The following is a 24,158-nucleotide window of genomic DNA, read 5'->3' on the forward strand; positions in this document are numbered from 1 at the left end:
TTTATTTGTGTTACTCTTCTGCTACTTACTTGTACTTCGCGGGGCTTCACCCTTTGAGGTGGCAAGCCCGCACGATGAGCTGCTGTCGAGTATAAGGCAGTGGATGTATTAAATGAAATTCAAACATATAGGAAACCTCTCGTTTGTGGTTTACACTGCGCTAAATATTTGTGAATTAAGCATATTTTGTTACAAATTGTTCAGCGAGAGAGCGATCCGCGGCATGGCCCGCGGCGTTTTAGGTTTTGGGCTCTGTAGGTTCAGTTTCTCCCGCCAACTTGACGCGCCGGCTTGAACTGTCGCGGTTGCCGAGTTCCCGCTTAATTTTGGTGCAATGGACATAACGTGCCTAATTAATCGTGGGCCGTCGAGCTACGTGCTCACCGTGTCTGGCGACCACAAACTGGAAGACCTAAAGGATGCAATGGCAGCACACTCATCGCTGCAGTTTGTTGAACACGACGCTATCCTGCAGGTAAGTTTCTTTATCACACGGGCAGACGTGTTTCGGCTAATACATGCTTTTTTTCGCGTACTTTCACCGATGTCCGTACATGCTGTCGTATAAAGCAGATGAAGTGTAGGATTTTTTTGTTGCGATGCGATATTGAATGAATTAAGACTGTCCAGGGAAATTTTACTCGTATAGTTCTTTTCTTTTTTCTAAAGCGTCATACCCCAGTAAAAAAAATTAATTAGACCAGTTGGAAATGTCCAATTGGAACGAATTGAATATTTCCAATTTTGTTTTGAGACGCCCATTAGAAAAATTAAACAAGTCCAATATATTGAACACAATTTGTGGTGGTTATCTGTGGCATAAAGTTTTTCGTGTCCTTGTTTTATTCGCGCTGTTCAACCTCGGTTCTAAACTCCTGTCAAGAAGTGTACTCATGCATGAAAACTACGGCAATTCACTTCATTGACATACCCACCATTCACCAATTCACTGAGAGGCACATGTCAGGTGCTATATACTTAAGCAAAATTTGGTTGACCAAGTGTTGCCAGTGGTTTATGGGAAAATGGTAGAATTTCAAGAAAGATTTGTAACTTGGCAGATATATGACGGTTTTCTCCATTTATCGCAAAACACAAATCTTTTACTTGAAAACTTGGATTGTAATTGCGCTATCGTTAATTGTTATCAACTATATGTGTTGTTTCACAAGATTATTCATATAGTCACTTTGAATTGGGACCAGCTGGCATACCAAGCTTCAGTGATGTCCAGTTGGAACCAACTGTATTTCTCATGATGCCCAATTGGAACTTGGGCCTCCTATGTGCATTTGGACCAAGTTGGGTCCCATTGAAAAATCCAACTGGACTCATTTTTTTTTTTTTTTTACTGGGACTCGCACGCAAAAGCGTCTGTGTATGCGTAATTTATATGTAGCTACTAGCCAACTGCAAATGTTTTGTCACAGTCCTGTTTCAGTTACCTTTAAACGCATATCGTTACTGCAATTTTCCTGGCATACCCATGCTTGTACTTCAATTGTGAAGGGGTTTGTGGTCATTAACTTCTAGACCTTTTCTGCTCGCAGAAACTAGTGTGTTAAAACTGAAGCACGCTTGCACGCATGTTGTGTTCTAGCTGTACTACTGTCACACTTATTTTAGCATAACACGCTTCGTCTACAGAGTGGAGGGTCCAGTTTTTGTAACAGTACTTCTACATATTCTGTACCGCCTGGCTCACATTGCCAGCTAGGCTGTGGACCACAATTAAGTGGTCACAAATGAATATTATCGAATCAAGAAAATTTTGACAAAATTCGTACAGCATAAGATAATAAAAAGCCTTTATGAGCTGCAGTTGCAAGTGTATGTGAGAATGCCTGAAATTCAAGATGCTCTTCATAGATTGCTTCTGCGCAGCAACTGGTATATATGTACCCATATTCGCATGTGGTTTTCAGTTGCAGCATAATTTAGGCTGTGGTGTAGGAATGTTAAGTTCCTTTTGCGGCATTTCAGGTGCATCACAAAACTTTCAACACATTTGTAAATGTGGATGAGAACACCACACTAGAAGACAACTGCATCATTAGGGTTCTTGATGTATGCATAATTGCTGACGGATCATCAGAGGAAGCCGTAAGCCTGTAAGTCAGCATGCATGATTTTCATCCTATGATTCAGTCAACTAGTGCTTTATTTGCTTAGCATTTGAGTAACTTAAAAATCTCCACATTTTGATATCTACTACACAAATTAGGGAATGCATGTTGTCTTTCATTGCTTTCTCATTAATGCATGTGTCCTTTGTACATACCTTTTTCGCCATGTTCACAACTAGCTGAGTGCACAATGTGTTCTATAACATAAAAAATGAAGCATGCTAACATTGGCTGTGCATTACTTACACCAGAAAAAGAAAATACTGCTATTATCATTGCTTTGTTACCTTTGCCAAACGATGCCTGCTAATGGGTGTTGCACCCACTGATGTTTGAACACCTTTGCAAATGGGCATGTTATGCACTTCAGTTTACTGCAGATGAGTGATAAATATTTACATTGAAAGGACTGGCTTGAAGGCCCACATGCGAAGTGGGGTGAATAGGAGTAAAAGGGGAAGATCACAAATAATGGTTGATCCCAACTTCGTGTGCTCCCACAGGGAGTGCAGTGTCACGCAGGCTTGATTGTCGTTGGGCATTGTCCAGTTACAAGTCCTTACTTGATATATCTGTTGAATGTCTAAATGGTTTATACATGTGACATCTATTGTTCCATAATCAGGGGTGGATTTTCTGTTAGTTTCCACCTAGTGAACTGTCCATTTTGGCTGCTGCTGAACTGCTGATTGACTACACAAATACGAGGGTGCTACAGCATTGCTGTTGTATTATGTGTATTGAGTAATGCTGTGTGACAGGCATGTAATAATTGGACTTAATGCTTTTCTTTTGTGTTGCGCTCACTTTAGGAATTCCTCGCTCAGTAGTGATGCCATCTCATGCAATGAGGTGACCACTGTGATCTCCAGCTCACAATGCAACAGTGCAAAAGGAAGGCTGCAGTTTTCCTTTCCAAAGACACCCATTGATATAGATGCTCGTCTGTGCTGCTGCAGACAGACAGAGGTCCCAGAGAATCTCCGACGAAGAATAGTTGATTGGTTATGGTTTGAACTCTCTCAGTACACATTGTAAGTCTTTTACTTCATCTAGAGTTTCATTTATTTGCACGCCTAGTTTGACCTACTCATACTTTCCTTGCAGTCTGCTTCTCAGAGATGTGAATTGTTGAAGTTAGGTTCTGTTCAGGTAAACGTGTTCATACCATGATTCAGGAAATAAATATGAACGAGTATACAGGCATTCACTGAGCCAAGCATGTGAGCGTTATCCTACTCGTCAGACAGCGCTTGCTGAAATTTCAACAAATGCATTGCAAACAATCACCATGTCATGTTGATTTCGATGCAACAGCACAGCTACTTAATAAACTGTCACATGCTTGCCTGATGTATGCAGACTGTCACACTGGAGTGCTGCAAATAGAAATAAAACAAAAGGAAGCCTCCTGTTTAGTGATTTCGCTAGTGTTCTAGAATTCACTTTACATATTTTGTCTATATAAGTGGTATCAACAGCCCGCGGCTCCTCCTTGTTTTTGTAAGTGATAAAAATGGCAAGGAGACTTCGGAACACATTCTACAACAATCCACTTCAGCGATACTATCGCCTTGGGCATCAGGCATATGCTGATTGGCTGATTGAGCAAAATCGAATTATGTAGTGCTCAACCAACCAATCAGTGTGCACCTGATGGCCAAGGTGATAGTATCATTGAAGTGGATTGTCGCAGAATACGTCCCCTGCAGAAAATTTAGTATGAAGCCATTGTGTAGTTATTGACTGTGCAGCTTTCAAAAGGAGTGGCGACTTTTTCAGGAGGAACTGATGTGTGATAAAACACTTGAGTACTGACAGATTTTGCATTACTATGTTTTATTATTAGATAGCTGCTCACTGTAATTACAGTGTCATGCCAGAATTCTTTGAACGTATACCCTCTTTAAGTGTGGCTAGTTCAAAACGCACACCAGATGTAGCGTGGCTTCTTGGTGTAGGGTTAGTTTGCAGGGGTAGCTCTTCATGCCACAAAAATCAGAGGTAGTGGTCACACGGTATCACAGACCACTGGTGCACATGCTAGTCAGCCTCGCCCAATAGTGCAGTAGTAGCCAACCAGTAGTCCTAGTTCAGCTTAGTCTAAGAATGCCCATGTCGCTGAAAGCTGGATGCATGCTGCATAAACCATCCTCTCCTCTTTTGCTTTGTTCTTCTCTACATTCAACATGAGATAATTAGCTCGGTTTATCACTGTTGAATCTGTCACAAGGCAGTGACCTTTGTCCTCTTTAAGCTTTCCTCCTATGTTATACTTTTGGCAAGATAATCACGATGTGGCTTCATCTACTATGCCAACCTAAGCATCAGTGACACCATGTACTCCCCACCTCCACACCACAGCCCCCATTTTTTTTGCCATACGGAAAAGCCTTTGCAAGCGAACCTTACGCCAAGAAATTTGGTTGCTTTCTCAACTTTTGACTTCTTGTGATGCCATATTTCATGATTGGTTGCATATTCGTGGAGTTGAAGCCTCATGCAGTTATTATAGAGTCCGCGGTTGTCGAATAAGGAAGGAAAGGGAGACAAATGTTTGTGTCGGTGCTCTTTAAGGATGTTTAAGGTGTAGTTGCTCATCTGAACATTGTTTGCAGATCCCATTTATAGTCAGGCAGTCGCTGTCATTAATAGCACATTTATTTCTGATATTTGTTGTAGCTTTCAGATGCCTTAAAGACTACATTGACCAGAGGACAAAGAATTGCTTTATGTTTAGCAGACTGCACTTTTCAAAACAAGTTGTGATATTTGCAACGATAGCCCCATACCCAGTAATCAAGAATTTCGGCTCTGGAGCTGCCACTTTGTACAGAACATTTGGCCCATATCATAGTTACACTGTTAAAACTGGGTTCAAGTAGTAGTTAGCATATGCTATACTTGGCTAGCATTTATAGCGGCTTTTCATCTACTACCACACCCAGTATGACTTGCGACAGGCAAGCAGAGCTAACAGCTTAGTTTGAGACTACCAGGAAATCCGGCATATATTTCAAGTTTCTTTTTTCCTATTGAAACTGTGTGCTAAACAAACGACACAGAAAGAAGACAGAAGGAAAGTGCTCATCCTTGTGTCTTCTTTCTCTGTTACCGTTTGTTTAGTGCAAGGTTTCTAGAATCAATTCCAACTAGGCTGAGTTGCAGTGAATTTTTTTATATTTTAAAATGCATAATATCAGTAGTATATTATATACTGATACCAAAACTTTTCATGTTTTTCCCTGTTATAGTTTTGATTTTGAAAGGTGGTGCAAAGCAGTAGGAACCTATTGTCATCTGGCGATGTAATGACTATAAAAACTCAAAACTGCAAATGCTCATGCCGCTGTGCCGAAACATTTGCTGAGGTCTGCATACCACATAACAAGCTGACTATATCATCTCATTTCGCTGTTACTGAGCTACGCGGTGGCAGCACCATGGAGGCAGTAAACGAAGAACAATTTTGGCTGCTGAAACTACCAGCAACAGTGGGCATGGCGCAACATTTAAAAAACACAAGGAAGCGGCTGGGTCTGGTTGTGGTAAAAAAAGAGCTTTTTGCATGCAGCAGGATGAGACAGATTCCAAGAAAGAAGCCTTTCCTGAAATCGACAACAACTTAACAGCCTACACCGATGTAAAGCAGCAATGCTCTCTTGTCTTGCAGTGAATTTCAAGCTACTACAGCGAAACGAACTATTTGGAAAGTGTAATGATTGTAATGATATACAAACGTCTGTTACAATCCTATGTGCACGATGATACAATGTCACCTGTGCCAATCTTTACCACTGGATGGTCCTTTTCTTTGGTTGCTCACAAGCAAGCCACTACAGGCATTTTAAGTACTTCTAGTATTGAACACGTGGTTAATTAGTGTGGCTGTTTCAACACTTTTGTTGTGCTTGTTCATGTGAAGCATCACAGCACTGGGATGAATGCCTAAAGCTGGCAAGCACTGCATTATTCATTTAGAGAGACACTAAAGAGAAAAAAGATTTTATCTGTATTTATTGACAAAATTTCATTCTACAATGCCGAAAATGCCACTCTTGCTCCAAGAAGAGTTTCTGCACCAAAAAATGTGCACAAAGAAAAAATAGGTGGTGACGTTGCCTTGAAGTTCGCGCACCAGCTTGCCATAACATCGTAAATTTTGACACTGTTAGCTAGGGTCTAGCTAATTTATCAGTAAACGTGGAATGCATTCTTCTCTAAAGGAGCCAAACGCTAGAGATCCCCAGTTGGTCAAAATTAATTTGGAGTCCTCCAGTACGGTGTGCCTAGTAATCATATCGTCATTTTGGCATGTGAAACCACAAAATTTAATTTACGGTATTTTACCGATTTTCAGGTACCCTGGCCGTCTGTATGATACAGCTGCGAGGGAGCTTGTTCAGCGCTATCCTCAGCTAAGAGATGGCTTTGGTGATGGACATGTTCGTATTGATTCTTTGTCTATGATATTTGCTCGTAAATAGCCTTAAATGAACAGATGTGCTTAAGAAGGATATAAATGATGAAACTACCATAAAGCCTTATTGCTAGGAAGATGAATTGGTGTTTTAGTACACACTTTGTGCATAAAAAGTCGATGGCATACAGAAAAGCAGAAAGAGTGCAGTCTACTATATAAGGTAGCAACTAGTTGCCTTGCGTAAACTAAACATTGTTCTCTGTAGTATGTTGTAGATTTTATAGAAAAGGGAGGTTTATAGTATATTGGGTGTTTAAACAACAATGTGCAAGATTCTCAAAACCTCTTCAGTAGTGCTAGAGATAATTTGTTTTTCTTGTGGGCATCAGGAATCAAGTACTAATAATTAAAGGTGCACAAATGCTCAACTTTCTGAATACAAGTAATAGTTATCTGTATTAAATTTGCATTCAGTTCTAGTATCCACTATTTAAAGCTATTCAATATTTGTTTGTTTGAGCACAGGCAATTACTGTTAGTCTTGAGTGAGAGAGGTTGGTGCAAGTGAGGACTGTTCCGAATAATGTTGCCACAAGGGAACTGTGGTTCTAGGGCAAAAGCACCAGTTCCTAAGCACATGGACGAGAGCAGATAAGTTCTCAATAAATTCCAGTCATTCCATGATGTACAGGCTACATATGAATTTGTTTTGACTTTAAGAAATTTACTTGTTAACTGATCTTATCATATTTGAATTACTTTAAATCAATGTGCAATACTGCTGTATCACATTTTCAATGAAGACAACACTTCACATGCATCCGGCGATGCGTTGTTCCCTTGTTTCATTGTCATGGTGCTCCAGATAACCAAAAGCATTCATTTTTTATTTACAGGCTCCTAGGTTAATCGTAGTTCCAGTTGCAAACAGCATTACATGCATGTATGGAATAATGTAAATAAGTCTCACTATTTATATCGGACAAACTCAATAACTTTATATTTCACTTTCTTAAAAAAAAAAAGAAACATATATTTGATTTGATGTGCAAAGGTCATTCTTCTCGAATCCTACTATCGTATATGTTGATTTTATTGTTACAACAATGCTACCAGATTTGAATTAATGAATGAATTGAAGATTTTTGGCATAGGCATGCCCTGACCAGGAGTAATTTAAGCTGGCTAGCAATCAAATCAGTGGTATTGGCAGTACAAACATACTAAAGAAGTAAGATGGGTCGCACTCATACTATCTGCATGTTCCTTCTTAACACTATTAAAATGAACCGTTAGCAACCCGCTCAAGCATCAACACTTGCGAGCAATTGCTGTCCATCGATGTGTCAAGTTTGTTGGCCTAAAATCACTTGCACTATTACTGAATATCACAAATAACAGGAATGCTTTTCAGTGATGATAATGATATGCATTGACAAGTTGCTTACTGCGATTGCTGCAGATGTCATGGCAGACAGCATTAAGGTACAAGGGAAAAAACACTCGCAAGAAATTGCCTGCAGGCATTAAAGAAGTGGATGAGCTGCGGGAAAAAGTGAAAAGGCGCAAAGCTTCAAGCACGTGCGAGGAAGACAGCAATACTAAAACGGCCAAGGTCCATGTAAGAAAGGTAACAATATTTAAGTTTGTTGCTGTATGTTAATCTTGTAAGACTGTTGGCATAATTTTTGTTCCTTGACTTTGTGCAGACACTCAGTGTCATCTAGCATTTGACAGTGCATGCCTATCATGCAAGTGGCATGAGCACTGTAGGTTGTGATGAAAAAGAGACAAAGGTCAGCATCAGGATAAAACAACATGTGCTAAACCTTTACTGTGGACTGCGATTTATTATTCTTTCCCCCATTTCACGTCGCCACAGAGAAGTTTGGTGCTGTCTTTAAGTTAAATCACAATGTATAATGTACCATTACATGTATACAGTATGTCGCTATTATCACGTACTGAGCTTAAAGAAGAAGTATGTGTTATATTATGCTATTAAAACCAAATACGTAGTGTTCACAGCCAAGTTGAGCAGGCGCCAGTAATTAAGGCAAATACTGCCAAAGAAATTAGCTGTGTATTTTGATTTTTCTTCTGCCTCCTATTTAGTTCAACTTGCCAGATAATTCAACCCATTTCATCTTGTTAGGGTCAAATTTAAAAAAAGTTTACTGTATTATGCATTTTGTATCTTCTGAGCTAAGCTGCCTAAAACGTTAGCACTGGTTTAAGCCAGTATACTAGCCTCGAACAATAGTCCTATTTCATTTGCACCACGTAGCCTGCCCATTGTACATGACTTTCAGTCCAGAATGTATCGCAGGTAAACCAATATAGGTCAACCATTATGTATGGAAATATCCATGTGCTGGTGAGAGAAGCTTCAATGATAACTGGAGAGGTTAGCTGAGTGGAAGGCTTGACATGCTACTGCACGTTTAATATATGATAAGAAATGAAAGAAAGAAGACAGATGTAAAACACTCAAAAATGCACTTGCACACATTCATAAATGTAGGCAACAGTGAGCAACACAAAATGAACAAGGTGTAGTGGAGCTATGTTGCACTGGGACTAAATATGTTTGCCATTACTGACCCCCTTTCAGTAGCAGTCCACATCCTCATGTTCTGAAAAAAACAACTGATAGCTTAGAAACTTGGGTAAATAACTTTTTACATAAAACCACTATGTCATATTTTTGTTCACTATTGCCAATTTCACAAAAAACAAAAACTCTTCCACCCAGCCATCTGCCACAGCTGGGCCACAGCTGGGTGGATGAAAATTTTCCCTTTCATGAACCTTCCACCTTATGGGCCTCTGAAGGAATGATTTTGCTACTGTGTATTTCAGTTGCGGAGGGACTGCAGTTTCTCTAGAACCATACTGTCAGTCTTTTTCGTAATTAGAGGCATTGTTTATTGGAGGGATTTGAAGTTTAATTTCATTTAATGTCGAAGTAGCTAGAGAAAACATTCATATATGCTGCTATACAGTACACATATAAAAAGCATGCCAATTTCTGTAGCTCATAATTTTAACGTATAAAAAGTTAGGCTGCCATTTCCAGCAGTTTTGCATATCATGATATTTGCTAATGACTGATGTTATGAAAACAACATTGCTGCTACTTTGCAGCATAGGACTTGGCTTACTTTGACATGAATGATTCTTCAAGTGCTATTACCTACTTCTGACTTTGCAGTCTTCTTTCTGGAACGGTGCTTTCAATGAAGGGGAAGACGAGAAGAGCACTGAAGCACATATTGACATAATGAAGAAGGAGATGCGCGTGGCCGGTGGGAATGCAGACAAGATCCGAGAGTCTATGCATAAGACTTTTCGCAAGCGTAGGACTTTCATAGAAGTGGAAAAGCCAGCCGTCACAGATTTGCTCCAGATATACCCAGCATTGAGTCTTGAAAGAGAGGTGATTAAGCATTTACCATACCTTCTAAAGCTGTCATTGTGGAATGGCCCTAGTTCTTCATTGTTATTGGTCTCCCATCAGTGTGCTACTGCTGTGGTCATTAGGAAGGTAAAATACCAATGCTAGATAGGAAGACAATATATTTGTTGTTCAGTGTATGTAGCAATACCCAAAAATACTTAAAGATATCTATAGCGGCTCCACAGCCACCGTAGTCCTCCATAAAGAAAGCAACAAAATGCCTATTAAGAAAGGCGTCAGGCAGGGAGATACGATCTCTCCAATGCTATTCACAGCGTGTTTACAGGAGGTATTCAGAGACCTGGATTGGGAAGAATTGGGGATAAAAGTTAATGGAGAATACCTTAGTAACTTGCGATTCGCTGATGACATTGCCTTGCTTAGTAACTCAGGGGACCAATCGCAATGCATGCTCACTGACCTGGAGAGGCAAAGCAGAAGAGTGGGCCTAAAGATTAATCTGCAGAAAACTAAAGTAGTGTTTAACAATCTCTGTAGAGAACAGCAATTTACAAAAGGTAGCGAGGCACTGGAAGTGGTAAGGGAATACATTTACTTAGGGCAGGTAGTGACGGCAGATCCGGATCATGAGACGGAAGTAATCAGAAGAATAAGAATGAGTTGGGGTGTGTTTGGCAGGCATTCTCAGATCATGAACAGCAGGTTGCCATTGTCCCTCTAGAGAAAAGTGTATAATAGCTGTGTCTTACCAGTACTCACCTATGGGGCAGAAACCTGGAGGCTTACGAAAAGAGTTCTGCTTAAATTGAGGACAACGCAGCGAGCTATGGAAAGAAGAATGATGGGTGTAACGTTAAGGGATAAGAAAAGAGCAGATTGGGTGAGGGAACAAATGCGAGTTAATGACATCTTAGTTGTAATCAAGAAAAAGAAATGGGCATGGGCAGGACGTAATGAGGAGGGAAGATAACCGATGGTCATTAAGGGTTACGGACTGGATTCCAAGGGAAGGGAAGCGTAGCAGGGGACGGCAGAAAGTTAGGTGGGCGGATGAGATTAAAGAGTTTGCAGGGACAACATGGCCACAATTAGTACATTTTTCTCTTTGTTCTCATAATGTCATACCAACTAGCCCCTCACCGTACGCTTCTAGATTAGTACATGACCGGAGTTGTTGGAGAAGTATGGGAGAGGCCTTTGCCCTATAGTGGGCATAACCAGGCTGATGATGATGATGATGTATGTAGCAAGAGCTTTTAATGTGAAGACTATGGATTGATGTATTATAGTAATGGGTGAAACATAAGCAGTCTATACTTCAGGTGTCTTGTTAGTGCTGAAGGGTACTTGCATAGAGCTTAGGGCTAAGCTTTAAAATTGATTGTAGCTTATGTGATGCAGCCTAGTGATAGGTGGGAGTTCCTGATCGAGTCACTATTCATCTGGGCCAATATGGAGGCTTCTCCGACTGCTTGTGGAAAATCTTCAAAAAGATTATAGATAAAGGCTCGACACAGTTGCAAGTAATGAACAGCACCTAACCTATCCTGGAAAGGAAGATGTAATTTCTGCCTATTCTCTGAGAGGGCTGAAACTTTAGAGGTTGGTGAAGGAAGTTGGAAAACAAGTCTAAGTTTGTATGCATCCACTGGAGCATGCATCAACATAAGTTTGGTTGGGCATGTCTGGTTCTTAATTTAGACGAAAAAATTATATTTTGGTAACCAAGGACAACGAAGGCAATCTTGGTCAGAAAAGAAAATGTATCTTCATAAAAATAATATAGAAGCACACAGTCAGTTAAAAAAGCATTCTGCAGATTTTGCCATATCTGCATTTTAGTTAGCTTTCAAAGATGTGTGGTGGCTACTGCTCTAAAATATTTAGTGATAAACAGCAAATCAATGGCATTGATTCTAACCAATTACCACGTATCATCGCTATGACAGCGAAAAAGAATTGCAAGAATGCAACATTGCACAATATCAGCCTAAGTGCTATATTTTTTTCATCTACAAAGAGCACTTTTCTAAATTTCTCAGTCTGTTGCCATGAAAATTACTCAAATATGACATAAATTTTTCTCTTGTTGCCACGAAAAATCTACTGGAAGCACTCGAGTCTGGGTAGTAAATTAGTATTACCTTAAATAAATTTTAAAGAAAGGGCCATCCTTGATTTTCTGTAATATCTTCCAGATTAAATTAATTTTCTTGAGCTAATACTGTTGTCACTCTTTCTATACCTGTCAAGAAGCTGCGCAATGTAATTATGAAAAAATTGAAAAAGAAATTGCAGCAGTGTAGTTCATTCATGGTTGTAGTCCTAAGTATATCTGGTGTTGCAGCTGTTCATATTTTTAAAACTTTTGCAGCTGCTGAACGAGTTCCATCGGCTGACAGGTGTGAATGCAAAAGAAAGAATAAATGCGTTTGTGGAGAAATATGGTCAGAGAATCTTGGCACTGGCACCCAAGAAAAAACGCCCACTGGGAGAAGACCCGGACGACGCTTGTAAGTTGTACACATAACCTTGTTGTTGAGTGGCTGAAACGCAAACAAGTTCACAGCCACTCTCACCTTTTCATTCTATGCTATGTGTTACCCTGCAGTTAATGTACTGACAGACCTGTTGGAAAAGTGTTGCATGTAATAAGCAAGTCTTCAGTCTTGCAGTTTTGCTCTGCTACTTCTAAGAACTCTTGTGTAATGCTAGACATAATCACGGATTCAACAGTAGTAGTGTTTACCAGCACTTGTAGCCTTTTTAACACTGCCAAGTGTTCATGCCACATGCAACCCAGATCATGAAATTACTTAAATATGGTAGTTGTTTTTCTCCAGCTGTATTTTCTACAGAACAGGGGCTTCATTTTAGATATGTGCAGTAAAGTTCAGGAAGGCAATGAAGGTGGGTGGAATTCAAACAGTTTTAGTTTGCATATAATTCGATGATGATGTAGTAAGGAACAACACATCAGGTTTCCTGCATTTGAACACAGTCACAGCAGCTACATTTTGATAGGGGTGAAATGTGAAAACGTTTACATGTTTGTATTTGTGTGCATGTTAAATATGGTCAAAATTAATCGAGTCCCCCAACCCACTGCAGCATGCCTAATAATTGTAACGTAGTTATGCCACATAAAACCCCAGAATATAATTTTTTACCTGTATTTGAACAAAGTGGACAGAACTATGCTTCTGTTATTGATAGTCAATGATTTGGAAAATGTTAACTCATATAAGCATTGTAGGACCCCCAGAAGCTTCATTTTTGAAGCCATTAAAGGCCAGTGGCAATAAAATTGTGGAGTGCATAAGAAAAGATATCTACACATAGAGCAGCATCTGTGAAAAAATTTTCTTTGAAATGTAAGGACAAGTTCAGAAAAATGTACATTTCTAATACCAAAAGTTTAAAAAAATATACGCTGCTATTACCATTTGCCAGAAAGGATCCAAACCCTGAAATGTTGAGAACCAGCAAGGCACTTGGGTATGACAGTGCATGAAAATGTTCGAAATGATGTTCCAGCATCTATCTTGTCTCTATCAACTACCAAGTGTCTGTTATCTATGGACTATTCAGTTTGTCATTAAAAAATAAATTATGCAGATTCAGTGCACATGTTGGAATCTATGTGAAGTGAAGCTTCGGTAACTAATGAAGAGTGGTTTGGCGAGTTTTATGTAGGAATTGCAGTGGGATGAGCCCATTGTGGAGGATTGGCCAAGAATGGGCATATACAGATTGACTAAATCAAGGAAAATAATGCAAATTAAAGAATTCGTTACAAATAATTCACTGTTCCCGTGACAGATAGGTGTTCTTTTGGATACATGTGGGCTGACATTATATGTTCAGGCTTTATGTAGGAATCGAGTTTCTTGTTGGATAAAACAGCATACTTTTTCACCATGCAAGCATTACATAAGCCATTTGCAGGCACTTTCATACAACCTTTGTATTTGTATCCACAAATATACCTGCCGATATAGCAACCGACCCAACAGCCAGGCAGCTATGCCAAACCTGGGAAAGTAGGCAAAGAAGCTTTGCTTAATGAGAACTACTAGCCCAGATGCATTGATGCAAATTCATAGTGCGGAAACAAGACAAGTACAGGAAAATTATAAATTAACAAGGGCAGCACTTGTTATCATTTACATTCTTGTCGTCTTTGTTTCTGCACAGTGAATTTGCATCATATATCTTAACTACCCAGACCACATAGTGCTTTGTTTGTGCATACTACTAGTCATTCCAAAGGGAAAGTGAAATTTCATTGCAATTGGCCTCTGTGTTGTGTGGTAAGTGGCTGTGGTAATAAAAAAAAAACAAGTTGACAAGGTGTTCATACTTTCCTACTTTAAAGTGCTCATTAAATGTCAGCCGTGGACTTGAGCTTCTTTGTTACCATGCCTCCAGCATTAATTGGCCACAGATATTTGCATGGTGAAGCCAGTGATATTCGAGCAGTCCTAACAGTTGCTGAACTCAATTAAACAAGTCTTGAATGCCGGATACCTTTGTACCATAAAATTACATTTCGTTTGACGAATTTTACCCGCCTTCTGTAGCTTTGTTTCCTTGCCTTTATGTTCCCTCTTTTTTTTTTTTTTTTCAGATTACTATACTGTATCTGTGCTGATGTCCCTGCCTCGTTTGGCCAAGGAAGACCCCAGTGCCATTATTGCACAGCTGGTAGGCACACATTTTTGTAGACGTCTAGCCTCACTTCAACTATTTCTTCATTCACGTCTAACTTAATATGCTCGTAGGTATTCTCCAGCATTCATTGTTCTGACTAGATCTATTTCTACAAAGCACATTTCCATGAAGTCACTATCCTTACATGTCATTATTTTTTGAACTTTTATTTTGAAAGTACTATCTTTACCTTGGCCAGAAACAAAACTGCTTTTTACAACATGCTTTTACATGGTATTTGAGCCAACTAATGTAGAAAGCAATACCTACATTCACAAAAGCATTCTAAGGTAGTTTATTTTCTTTTCAGTACATATTTTAAATGGCAGCTGTCTTAAAGAGGACATTAAAGCTATAACAGCTCCAGTGTGTTGCACGCCTGACATTTGCATCATGTTGAAATCCTTAAATAATGATTTTAGAACACATGTTGCATTGAAATAATTGAAGTTGCTTTCTGCTAATGCACATGCCCTTAGTAGAAATTTTAGACAAACTAGTTTTAATAATTTCACTGCAAAATCTTGTGGCCAAACAGGATGTTTCATGAAATTTTGACCCATCCTCTATAATATGGTCAACAAAAAATGTATAGCAGGATTACATCCTTGCCGCATTTTTGTAACGCATAGCTTAATGTTGCGTTTTTTCTAGCTTCACAACAGAATAACTATTTGAATATTTAATTTTACTTGTTTGCGGGGCTTCCTCTGATGTTTTATGCTGTTATTGTAATATTTATTGCACTGTCGCACATTGTATTTACTGCATTCAGCAGTAAATACCTGGCGTGTTTTTTAGATTTTGTGGTGTCCTTATTAAAAAATTGCCTGTGCCAGATAGGACAATTATAGACATTGAGCTGGATTACTCGAAGGGGCTTACATTACTTGAGAAAAGATTGAAAAACATAATCAACTAAATAAAAAAAGACCAATTAGGTTTTTTACTAATTAGATTACTGCACATATTGCACTTTACAAATTATAGCCAGCAAGTTCACCAATAATATCCACTTCTAAGGAATTCTGAGGATTACAGCAGTTTCAAGAAACTATTGCCAAAGTGTGTGACAAAATACATTGAAAGCCTTTTGTTTTTATGTTTCAATACTTAAAACAGAATATTGGGGAAAAAATAGTGGAACAACAATTTTACTGCAATTTTACTGCAAGTTTGACAGCAGACCTCTTAAAACTGGTGCCATCCTTAGTATTTGTTCCAAGTGGATATGCCTTGCAAACACACTGGCTGCAATTTGTAAATTGCAATTCATATGCTGCAAAGTAATTTGTTAAATACTTAATTGCTGATATTTTGTAAATTTGTCACATATTTATTTCGATTTATTGCACAAATATATCTGACCTCTTGGATCAATCCAGTTCAAGGATTAAAATTGTGCCATGTGCCAGAGGCAATGTTTAAAAATTCCTGTCTTAAAAGATAAACTCATGCACTAGCTAGTTCTTTTGCATCCCATTTGCTTGCACTGTTGGATTTTGAGGAGCATTAATAGCTAGCAACAGAGCATGTTAATTTTTGGACAATGGTTTCTCAGGCTAATAACAAAAATCAGTGACTGCAATTTGAGTCATGTGTCCAGAGGGCCAGCCAGAAGCTGCAATTTGCTGTTGTGAGCCTTGAAAGCATCTGCTTGCTATGGTTTCTCTCAGAGAAGTGTGTTTATGTGGAACATAGGCAGAAAGGCTTAAGTAATAATTGACCTTAGTGACCATAATTCTGCTTAACTGCTCTTAGCTAGCAGACAACTTTTGAAAAATATTTTCAAGAGTTTTAAAGAAGCGTGTGGACGGGCCAGGAAGTGACATGACGAAGGTGTCGCTTTCAGGAAATTAATTTTCAACTATATTTAAAGTAGGATGAGACTATTATTGTCGTCAGTTACCCATGAGGTGGCGGTTTGTTCACTTTTTATGAACTGTCTATCTTTCATGAAAGCATTTTGAAAATCAAGCAGGAAAATACTATTCTGAATAAAGGAAGTCAAGAAATGGCTGCTGTGATGAAAGCATTGCAGAGGTACTTCAATGCAAAGCATCTTTTGCGTCATTGCATGCACTTTGTGGGAGGTGGGTTTCTGTACCGCTTTGTTTTGGGCCTCTTCAATAAAATGAAATGCATGACTAATGGTGCGATTGGAGCCGTCTTCCAGGTTGTTTGACATAATTATTGTTGTCCTTTTAATCTTGGCCTCTGTTCTCACCTTTTATGCCCAGGTGCCTGGGGAAAGCCACATGTACCCGAAGATTTTACACTCTGCAGAGCACCCGGCGACGTCCTCAGCTCTTCTTGTTTCATTTGAGACATTGCAGCTCACAGCTGTGGACGTGGTAGATGGGTTTGCCTTGCTTTTGGCAGTGTTCTGGGCTTTTAATGTCCAGTACACGCCAAAGGGAAGGCGAACTTGTCTTCTGTTGGAGGCCCTGATGGGCCTTGAACCCACTGCTGTTGCACCTAGTATCGTGCAGGTAGCAACGTCAGTCATGCGGGAAGCTAGTTAAGTGCCGTATGGCTCAGAATGGTTCACATTGTCAGTGAGTGAGAAACTTATGACAGAAATATTTATTTATTTATTTTTGTTCCTGTGTTCCGCAATAAAAGAAATATTTGTGGAAATAAATATTATGTTACTTTAGTCAAACAGTTGTTTGGTATCACTTGTGTTTGATTTGTTTAAATGTTCAAGGGAAACTTATTAGATAAAGTTGAAATGTGTCAAAATCTTACTTAATCTCGTATCTCTTCTAGCACCATGAATGTAATTTTGGCCCTCAGTAAAAATTTTGCCCTTTTAAAAAATTATTTTATGTAGCGATTCGACCACTGTAGTGCGAAGTACCCCAGCAAAGCAAGTGTGCTTGGAACTCATTTGTAAAGGTTAAACTAGGCCGGTTATGCAAATAGTGGGGCTCTTTAATGTAATCAATGTGTGCACTGCTGCGACAAGATACTGGCATTCTGGGAGGAGTAACAGCACTCTGTTAGGAGGAGTGACACCACTCTGTTAGGAGGAGTAACAGCACTCTGTTAGGAGGACTAACAGAACTCTGTTAGGAGGAGTAACACCACTCTGTTTGGGGGAATACAAGTACTCTCAGAGGAATAATAAAACCCTGCCTGGGAAGAGTACCGGTACCCTTTTTGATGGAGTGCTACTACTCTGGAGGAGTACCCAGACTCTCTTTGGTGGAGTACTAGTATTCTTCTTGGTGGAGTACTGATACCCTGCATGGAGTTCTGCTACCCCCTTCGGGGGAGTACTAATAGTCTTTTCGATAAGAGTACTGCTACTCTCTTTGGGGGAGCACCAGGGCTCTGTTTAACAGGAGTTCCATCACTCTGTTTAGGAGGAGTACTAATACACTGTCCGGGAGAGTTGCTGCACTCTGTCTGAGAGGGAGGTGTTTTACTCTCGAAAAGAGAGTGAAATATGGGACAAGCGAGTACTCCCTCAAAGAGAGTGCCCGGCACTCCCTTAGTTTTTAGAGTGTAGGTAACAGGCCGGTTTCTTCAGCCAATGCCTTCAACAAAAAAAAAAAAGAAAGAGGAAGAATGAACGAAAACACTTAAAGGCAGTATCACTCGAGCGAACCGTGCCTGTCCAAGTGTCTGGTATGGGGCAAAAAGAGTGAGTGAGCGTGAACTTTATTTAGGTCCTGAGGAGAAAGAATTAAATCAATCCGGCGGCTCCACCCAGGTCGGGGCCGGTAGACAAATGTCCTTCGGCGACGTACCGGGCCGTCTGAACAGCCTTGAGCTGAGCGATGAGCTTTGTGCTTCTGAGCGCTGAGTCCCAGGAGGACTGGTCAGGAAAGTCCGTGCCCGCGCTGACAGGGCACAGCCAGGGCATCTGTTCGAAGTTGTATTCGTGGCCGCAGTGTGGGCATTCAGTAGAAAGGGCTGGATTGATCATGCTTAGTGTCGTTGGTGTGATGTATGTTCTAGTGTGCTACTGTCTGTAAGTGACGGCCTGTGCTTTTTTGAGCTTTGGGTGAGGAGGAGGAAAAATTCTTCGTCCTAACCTATGATTTGAAGCGATTTCGTGGTATGGCACGAGCGGGTCTTTGTTGTCTAGGTCTCTCCAGGCTGGGTCGAAGCGATGGGGCGGACCGCAGACGCGGAATGCGAGTTCTTGTGCCAGTTGGTGTGATGTGATGTGTGGGGACATGAGTTTGTGATCTCCCGTTTCTTGGAAGAAGATTTTGTTGACAACCGTAGCTGCTTTCCAATAGAGGACACTCGATGGCGTTCGGCTTCTCTATCGAATTCTTTCCACTGTGAGAAAACAAACCTTTTATCGCATTACGACGAGTTAAACATTTGATCGCGGTCACACCAGGTGAACTTTAGCCATAGCCCTGAAGTGCCGGAGATTGTCAAGATATATATATATATATATATATATATATATATATATATATATATATAAAATTGTTCGGCAGCCGTATTTGAGCAAAATGACCTCAAGCATACAAACCCGATACTATAAACATCAGGCCACGGACGTTTGCCTCAGCAGGCGGAATGAAACACCCTTAAGAGGAAGCTTTAGTTCGGGCGCTGCTATCTAAATACATGTAAAAGGAGAATTTGTTTTTCTCGGCAACCACTGCACCAAGTTTTACGAGGTTTGTTGCATTTAAAAGAAAAACTTAAAATCTAGGGACTGCTCGTTTCCAAGTTTTTATTTAGAGCGTCAATGTTCTATTAATAATTGGCAGAAATCGAAAACATTCAGAAAACGAAACTATCTAGTTTACAACTCTGTAACTCAGGAATGAAAAATGATATCACAATTCTGTCGATTGCATCTGATAGTACATCTAAAGCAGACAAAATTTATATGTTACGTAAGAATTTTTTCACCAGAATTCATTAGTCTAACATTAGAGTATAATCTGTTCCAGATCATTAAAGAACCTACCCGTGGCTCTAACGTCTTAGATCTTATACTAACTAATCCCCCGGAGTCTATAGAACAAGTAACACGCTCGGATGGTTTCAGCGGCCACAGATTAGTCAATGTATCCATCAGTATCCCGTTACCATTTACAGGTGTCTCAAGAAAGACAATTCGTGACTGCAACAAGGGCAATTATGAAGTAATCAACAATGAGCTAGACTCATTCTTTGGACATCAGTTTCTACCTTCGTTCCACACCAGGTCTGTTCATGATAAATGGGTCATTTTCAGAGATAAGTTATGTGCATTGGTTGAGCAGAACTTTCCTTTAATCAGAATAACTGAAGACAAAAACAAACCGTGGTTCACTAAGTCCATTCACCTACTCAGAAACAAAAAGAAACGTTCATATAGAACCGCAAAACAAACCGGCACCACGTCAGCTTGGGAAAGGTATCTTTACTGTTTAAATTCCTACGGCTCCGCTCTCAGTGTAGCCAAAAATAAATATTTTTCCCGAGACCTTCCTTCACTACTCAAATCTGATCCTAGAAAGTTCTGGCAAATTTTACCTCCTGAGCGCAATACTAATGACATCTCGTTACACAATGAAAACAATATTCCTATTCGCAACAGTGAGTGAGCTCGAGTTATTAATAATTTCTTCTGATCTGTATTCACGAAAGAAAGTATCACTAATTTGCCCATTGTTGCAGACCTAGATTGCCAGTGCATGGAACCTATAGACATTACTATTGATGGTATTGTTCAGCTGAATAATAATTCGAAAGTTTCGTCTTCAGCAGGTATTGAAAATATTAACTCTAAATTACTAATTAATTAATTAAGGTCAGATACCCCAAGATTGGAAAAACAGCCAAGGTCACACCCATCTTCAAAGACGTTGACAAAAACTTGGCTGAGAACTACCGACCGCTATCACTGACGTGCATATGCTGTAAATTATGGAACATATTATTGCATCTCATGTTTACTATCATCTAGAATCGAACAACTATTTTTTTCATAATAAACATGATTTCAGGAGAGTTTAGTCGTGCGAAACGCAACTGCTTGAATTTACAACAGATTTACATTTTAACATGGACTCAAGCCTTCAAGCTGACAGCATCTTTCTACATTTTTCTAAAGCTTTTCACCGCGTAGCCCATAGTCGCCTGTTTTTGAGGTTATTATCATTAAAACTTGATTCACTTACTCTATTCTGGCTTCGAAATTCTCTTTCAAACCGGCAGCAGTTTACTTTCGCTAACAGCTTCTCCTCGCCCCTTTCAGATGTTCCATCCGGTGTGCCACAAGGAAGCGTTCCTGGTCCCTTACTTTTTCTGATATGCATTACTGACATATCCAATAGCTTATCATCATGCATGCGCATTTTCTGTGACGACTGCATTATCTATCCTTCTGTTAACAGCTCTGATGACCACCTGATCCTACAAAATGATCTTAATCAGATTACTGATTGGTGTGATACCTGGCTAATGACTTTTTTTATAATTTCATCAAAATGTAAAGTAATGTCTTTCAGCCGCAAACGCACTAACTTGGGCTATTCCTACTGTATTAAACATGTACCATTATCTCGGATCTTGTCATTAAAATATCTTGGCGTAAATCTTTCAACAAACCTCTCCTGGACTACTCACATTACCACCATCTGTGCCAGTGCTTCTCTATCACTGGGTTACCTGCGACGTAACCTTTGAAACTCACTTACACTTATCCGCAGACTGGCATTTCAAACATCTGTTCGCCCTCGACTTGCGTTCGCCGCTCCGGTATGGTCTCCCCACCAAAATTACTTAATTAACATGCTGGAATCAATCCAAAATAGAGCCGCACGTTTCATTTCCAGGAGTTCTAACTACCGTTCTAGCGTATCTGAAATAAAGCTTCACCTTTCACTTCAGCTGCCAAGAAATCGTCGCGACATAGCCCTTTTTTTCGTTATTTCATAAGTACGCCCACCACACTAACAAACGCTTCCTACACCTAGAAACGTCATCGCGCACGTCGTACAGATTACACAATCATCATAGTTTCACGCGCATCTATGGTAAAACAGAAGCATTTAACTCGCCTGCACTTCCACGTGCCATTCGTCTCTGGAACAGCCTCCCCGAACAGCCTCCACGTTCCCTCACGGAAACTCACCGTGAAAAAGTCAGGCACTCACTCAACTCGCTTAACCCTTGTTAACCATTGCTATCATACTCATTGTTTGGTTTTATTTTTTCTACTATCTTCTTGCGCTGTAGTACGTTTGTTTGTAATCATACACAGCTGTATGTAGCTAATATGTTTCCCTAATTTTTAGACTGTGCACTTGGTTGGTGTTTTTTTTTTTCTTTACCTTCATATTGTCACTAGATTGTATGTGCTTACTTGATTCTATGCCCCCCTTACTCAATGCCCCATGTAGGGGCCTTGTAAGGTATTTTACGAATAAGAAAAATAAGAGTCTAAAAAGCACAATGATATGGAAATAAAGCTTTTGGAGAACCCTTGTACACAACTTAACAAATTCACGTAGGATATAACTGGAGATATCCAATTTGTCCGCTTTGAATGATCTAATGGATGCTGTTTACAGAGCCGCGATATCGGTTTCTGATGCAGAGCTATTGATTGATAATCTTCGTGTGTCTATTTTTTTTCCAACTTTAGAATTTTTGAAAATCCTTTTTGCAAAATTCAGGCCCTAAATCGATATTCCGCTTCCAACAGTCACTAGAATTCAAATGTCTCTCTCAAATGCAACAGATTTCATTAAAATCGATCCAGGGGTTATCTCAGAAAAGCCTTTTGCGTTTTACATGTATTTGAATGGGCCGCGTCCGAGTTGGGCCCGAGCTAAAGCTTCCTCTTAAGACCGCGTGCAAGCCATGCAGTGCATCGAGACGCTTGATCTCTGAGACTTCGCGTCGGTCGCGGGGTCGTTGTTGGTGCCCACATAACTCCTGACTCATGCCGACTGTGGGGGATAGGCCAAGAAATGGGTGGATTATTCCAAGTTACAATCACAAGTAAACTTTCTGGACTGCTATACAGTAAATTCTGTTGAAAGGTGAAATTGCGTGTTAAAACGAAAGCGTTAAGAATAGGAAGAATCGAAATAGAGAAGTCCACAAAAGGAAGTGGCTGTTTAGCCCGAAGGGCGCAACAGGGCCTCTTTGTGATTCAGCCACAGGGATGTGTGATCCGAGGTCCAGGAATTTCTGATGGAGTCCAACCAAATGGGCTGCGTTAAATTTGTATATGCATTTATTTTTTCTTTTTTGGAAACATTTCAATTATAGATTATTTCTTCTTTCTGCTATTACTACTTCCACAGTTAATTTCACTTTTCAACGGCGCTTACTCTATAGCAGCCCTGAAAGTTTATTTGTGGCTATAACTTGGAATAATCCACCCATTTCTTGGCCAATCCCCCATAGTAGGTATGAACCACGATATAGATGGCCTTGCAACTACAACAATGGCTCGCTCACTACTCAAGGACGCCGGTCTCAGGGATGAACTATCGTTGAAATGCGCTGGATCGTCTATCCTTCTATTGATGGTCAATTTCCAGCATTCACATTACCCGTTGAACACGGATCAATGCCTCTCCCGTCAAGGCAAGGTCTCGTTGACCAGCCACCAATGCAGAGGCCCGTACCTAAATTTGTGTCGTTACCGGTCTTGACTGTCGACTTCTAAACTTTGCTTCTATTTTAACGAAGGCGAAGCCATTGACTATTTCCTTCTTTCTTGTCGCCGCTTCACCTCATTGCGCAAAATTTTCTTGCAGCTCCACTCCGCCATTTTGCGTCCTCAGTGACCTACTATTCCAAAATTATTTATAATTTGGAACGGTGCAGTTTGGCCGAATCCACAGGGCAACTCGCACTGCACTTCATAAGTTTACAGAGGAGAGAGAGAGAGAAAAAATATTTATTCTTAATGAGGTGGGCGTCTTCCCCGTAGTCTCTAAAAGCATCAAGCCGGCCCCGAGCACCGTAACCGGCTTGATGCTTCCACTAGAAGCGTCAAGCTGGTTACGTTGCTAGAGGTTCTATCTCTCAGTTGAGATTTTGTCACGTGTTCTTTAACTCACCATCTTTCTTTTTTAAGGTATGCTGTAAGTTATTATTAAATAAATCTACTATATTACTTTTTCAGAATCTTGCTTATTTTTTTAAATATACATTTAAAATCTTATTTGTGTGCCCAATCCCCCTTGCGGGTATGTGTCACGTTAATTGAAACGGAATCAATCTCAACGAGCCTCCAATGTTGCGGTATATACTGTTCTGGACAAAGGGCGGTCACGAGCCGCGTAAGCGCAGTCCTGACTCGAAGTTTCTCAACGCGCTGACTTTAGCGTGGGAAATTCTCGAGGTCAGTGCTATATGCTTCCTCCATCTGGCGAAACAGCCACTTTTTCTTTCTTTTTTTTTTTTTTTTTTTTGCACTGTTATGCTTTTATGTAGCCGCATGAGCGAAGATAAAACTCAGTTGATAGTTCAGCGACGTCCTTGTGCA

The 24,158-nt window shown here is 40.0% G+C and overlaps 1 protein-coding gene and 1 long non-coding RNA gene across 4 annotated transcripts in view; both read left to right on the forward strand.

Annotated features, from left to right (window-relative positions):
* LOC129385082 (uncharacterized) overlaps positions 1–24,158 on the forward strand; it is a 170,853-nt gene that overhangs the window by 95,081 nt on the left and 51,614 nt on the right. The window lies entirely within an intron of this gene.
* Positions 73–17,348, forward strand: LOC126532102 (uncharacterized). Of its 3 annotated transcripts, none has more exons than XM_072288409.1 (9): positions 81–475; positions 1,984–2,111; positions 2,939–3,160; positions 6,487–6,571; positions 8,012–8,179; positions 9,764–9,988; positions 12,345–12,483; positions 14,601–14,750; positions 16,924–16,986. In XM_072288409.1, the coding sequence occupies exons 1-8, from the start codon at positions 335–337 to the stop codon at positions 14,741–14,743; spliced, it is 1,251 nt and encodes a 416-aa protein (XP_072144510.1). In that variant the 5' UTR covers positions 81–334; the 3' UTR covers positions 14,744–14,750; positions 16,924–16,986. The 3 variants fall into 3 exon arrangements, with proteins under 3 accessions (XP_072144509.1, XP_072144510.1, XP_054927025.1); XM_055071050.2 differs by having other exon boundaries at positions 90–475; positions 14,601–14,677; positions 16,924–17,348; XM_072288408.1 differs by lacking the exons at positions 12,345–12,483; positions 14,601–14,750 and having other exon boundaries at positions 73–475; positions 16,924–17,348.

Source organism: Dermacentor andersoni, chromosome 5 (genome assembly GCF_023375885.2).
Source record: "Dermacentor andersoni chromosome 5, qqDerAnde1_hic_scaffold, whole genome shotgun sequence".
In the NCBI taxonomy this organism is placed as follows: Eukaryota; Metazoa; Arthropoda; class Arachnida; order Ixodida; family Ixodidae; genus Dermacentor; species Dermacentor andersoni.